The sequence below is a fragment of the Sesamum indicum genome, linkage group LG13 (genome assembly GCF_000512975.1).
Source record: "Sesamum indicum cultivar Zhongzhi No. 13 linkage group LG13, S_indicum_v1.0, whole genome shotgun sequence".
NCBI lineage: Eukaryota > Viridiplantae > Streptophyta > Magnoliopsida > Lamiales > Pedaliaceae > Sesamum > Sesamum indicum.
Window position 1 is genome coordinate 4,372,358 of NC_026157.1, and position 1,961 is coordinate 4,374,318.

At 35.7% G+C, this 1,961-nt stretch overlaps 1 protein-coding gene across 1 annotated transcript in view; it reads left to right on the plus strand.

Moving 5' to 3' along the window:
* The window catches only part of LOC105176435 (histone H3.3), a 3,000-nt gene extending 1,527 nt beyond the window's left edge, over positions 1-1,473 (plus strand). Inside the window, exons 4-5 of the mRNA XM_011099232.2 lie at positions 805-895; positions 988-1,473. Coding sequence (XP_011097534.1) covers positions 805-895; positions 988-1,158 — 262 coding nt within the window. The 3' untranslated portion in view covers positions 1,159-1,473. The remainder of the gene's footprint in view (positions 1-804; positions 896-987) is intronic.

The window sequence follows — 1,961 nt, forward strand, 5'->3', positions numbered from 1 at the left end:
TAACAATATATTTAGAATGGATAAGTCCTTGAATTGGGTGTTTATGTGTCTATCCCTAGGTGCGGTATTTCTAGAAAAAGAAAATGTAAAAGTTAGACCATTATTAACAAATTGTGGGAAATATATAATAAGATAAACATTGAATGAAGAAGTGATGACATACTCCTAATAAGAAGCATCTAAATCGAAAGCTTTTGAGATTAAAAAGAACACTCTAGAAAGTTGTTTCTTAATAGCAAAGTTAAGTGATAAGTACATTTTTTGCTTAATATAAATGTTACAAACAAAAATAAAGGTTTTGTTTGCTAGTATTTAATTGAAAAAATTCCTGAAGATATACAGCTGAAGTTGGGGGGGAAAATGATAGGAAAAAATAGCCTATACATAGATTATTGGTTGTGAAATGGACAAGTCTTTCTGTAATCAACTGACAGCCCAAGAATGGAAAATGGGAAAGAAATCCCAACTCGACAAAAGGAATAACATTAGTTTTTATCTTGGTTTAATAAGTTGTAATTTTAACTTGATTGTTTACTGCAAATTAGGGTGATTCAGTTCTCTGAAAGTTACCAAAAATTTTATTTATTCCCTGGGGTACTCCAGGGTGTAGAACGCCTTGGTGCCCCACCATGCATTTCACCACTGTGCTGTATACACAACATAAGGAGTGGTTACTTGCATTGCCCTGATGCATTTTACTAGTAACATCTTTTTATGCACCCCACAGGTGTTTTGTAAATGCTGATTGTTAGATTAATTTATTTCCTCCTGATCATTGACAATCACAATGGTGTCTTGATTCAGTGAAATCCGCAAGTATCAGAAGAGTACTGAGCTCTTGATCAGGAAGTTGCCTTTTCAAAGGCTTGTTCGCGAAATTGCCCAGGACTTCAAGGTGGATTAGAAGTAGAGAACCTTGTGTTTTTCGCTGGTTATATCTCATGCTTTTCTTTGTTTTGTGATTGGTTGCCTTTTCTGTTGTTGCAGACTGATCTTCGTTTCCAGAGCCATGCTGTGTTGGCGCTTCAGGAGGCTGCTGAGGCCTACCTTGTTGGTCTCTTTGAGGACACCAACTTGTGTGCCATCCATGCCAAGCGTGTGACCATCATGCCAAAAGACATCCAGCTGGCTCGTAGGATCAGGGGCGAGCGTGCATAGATTTTTGCCTGCTTTGTCTTTGCTTGTATGGTGGTATATGGTGGGCTAGTTCTTTAATTTCTTATCTGTTAAGCAATATATAAATAGATAGCATCAGACTCTTGTACTAGTTACAGTTTCTCACTTAGGACAATGGTCTCCCAGAACTGTTAGTGTGTGCCGTAACGGGATCATTTGTATTTTGTTGGGCTGAAAGTATTATGAACTTTTGTGCTATGTTCTAGTGAACTCGTGTAGGTCTCTTGTTGTGGTGGTGGCGTCGAACAATAGTTTGTATTTGACTTTAAAGTAGTGAAATTTGTTTTCTAGCTTCTTCGTGTGGATCACTTCTATTTGTCTGTGACCTCTTGGAAACTGGAAAGACGTTTGATATTTTTCAGTTGAGCTCCATGAGACCTCTATGGTTGCACGTTGCTGCGGAGCAGATTAGTAAGTTTTTCAGGGTTTTGTGTGAATGGTATATGCATGCTTCAGCTAGAGAATTTAGCTGAAGAAGGCTATGCAGAAGTTTTTACAATGGAATTAACTATTGAGGGTGTTTGCAACATTTAGATATAAATGTTTATTAGGTCTTTTGTTGAAAAAACTATTTTTACTGTGTAGTTTTAGTTTTTTAACTATTTAAAATAAGTTGAACTTACAAGTTTTTCTAGTATACGTCATTTATTAATAAAATTGTAAGTGTTTTTAAGTATTCTTTTAAGCCTTTTGTTCTCTTTTAATACAGTCATTTTTCTTGTTTAAATTTATACAATTTTACTTAGAGTGTATTTGTACACAATGGATGGAACTGCTAATGCTAT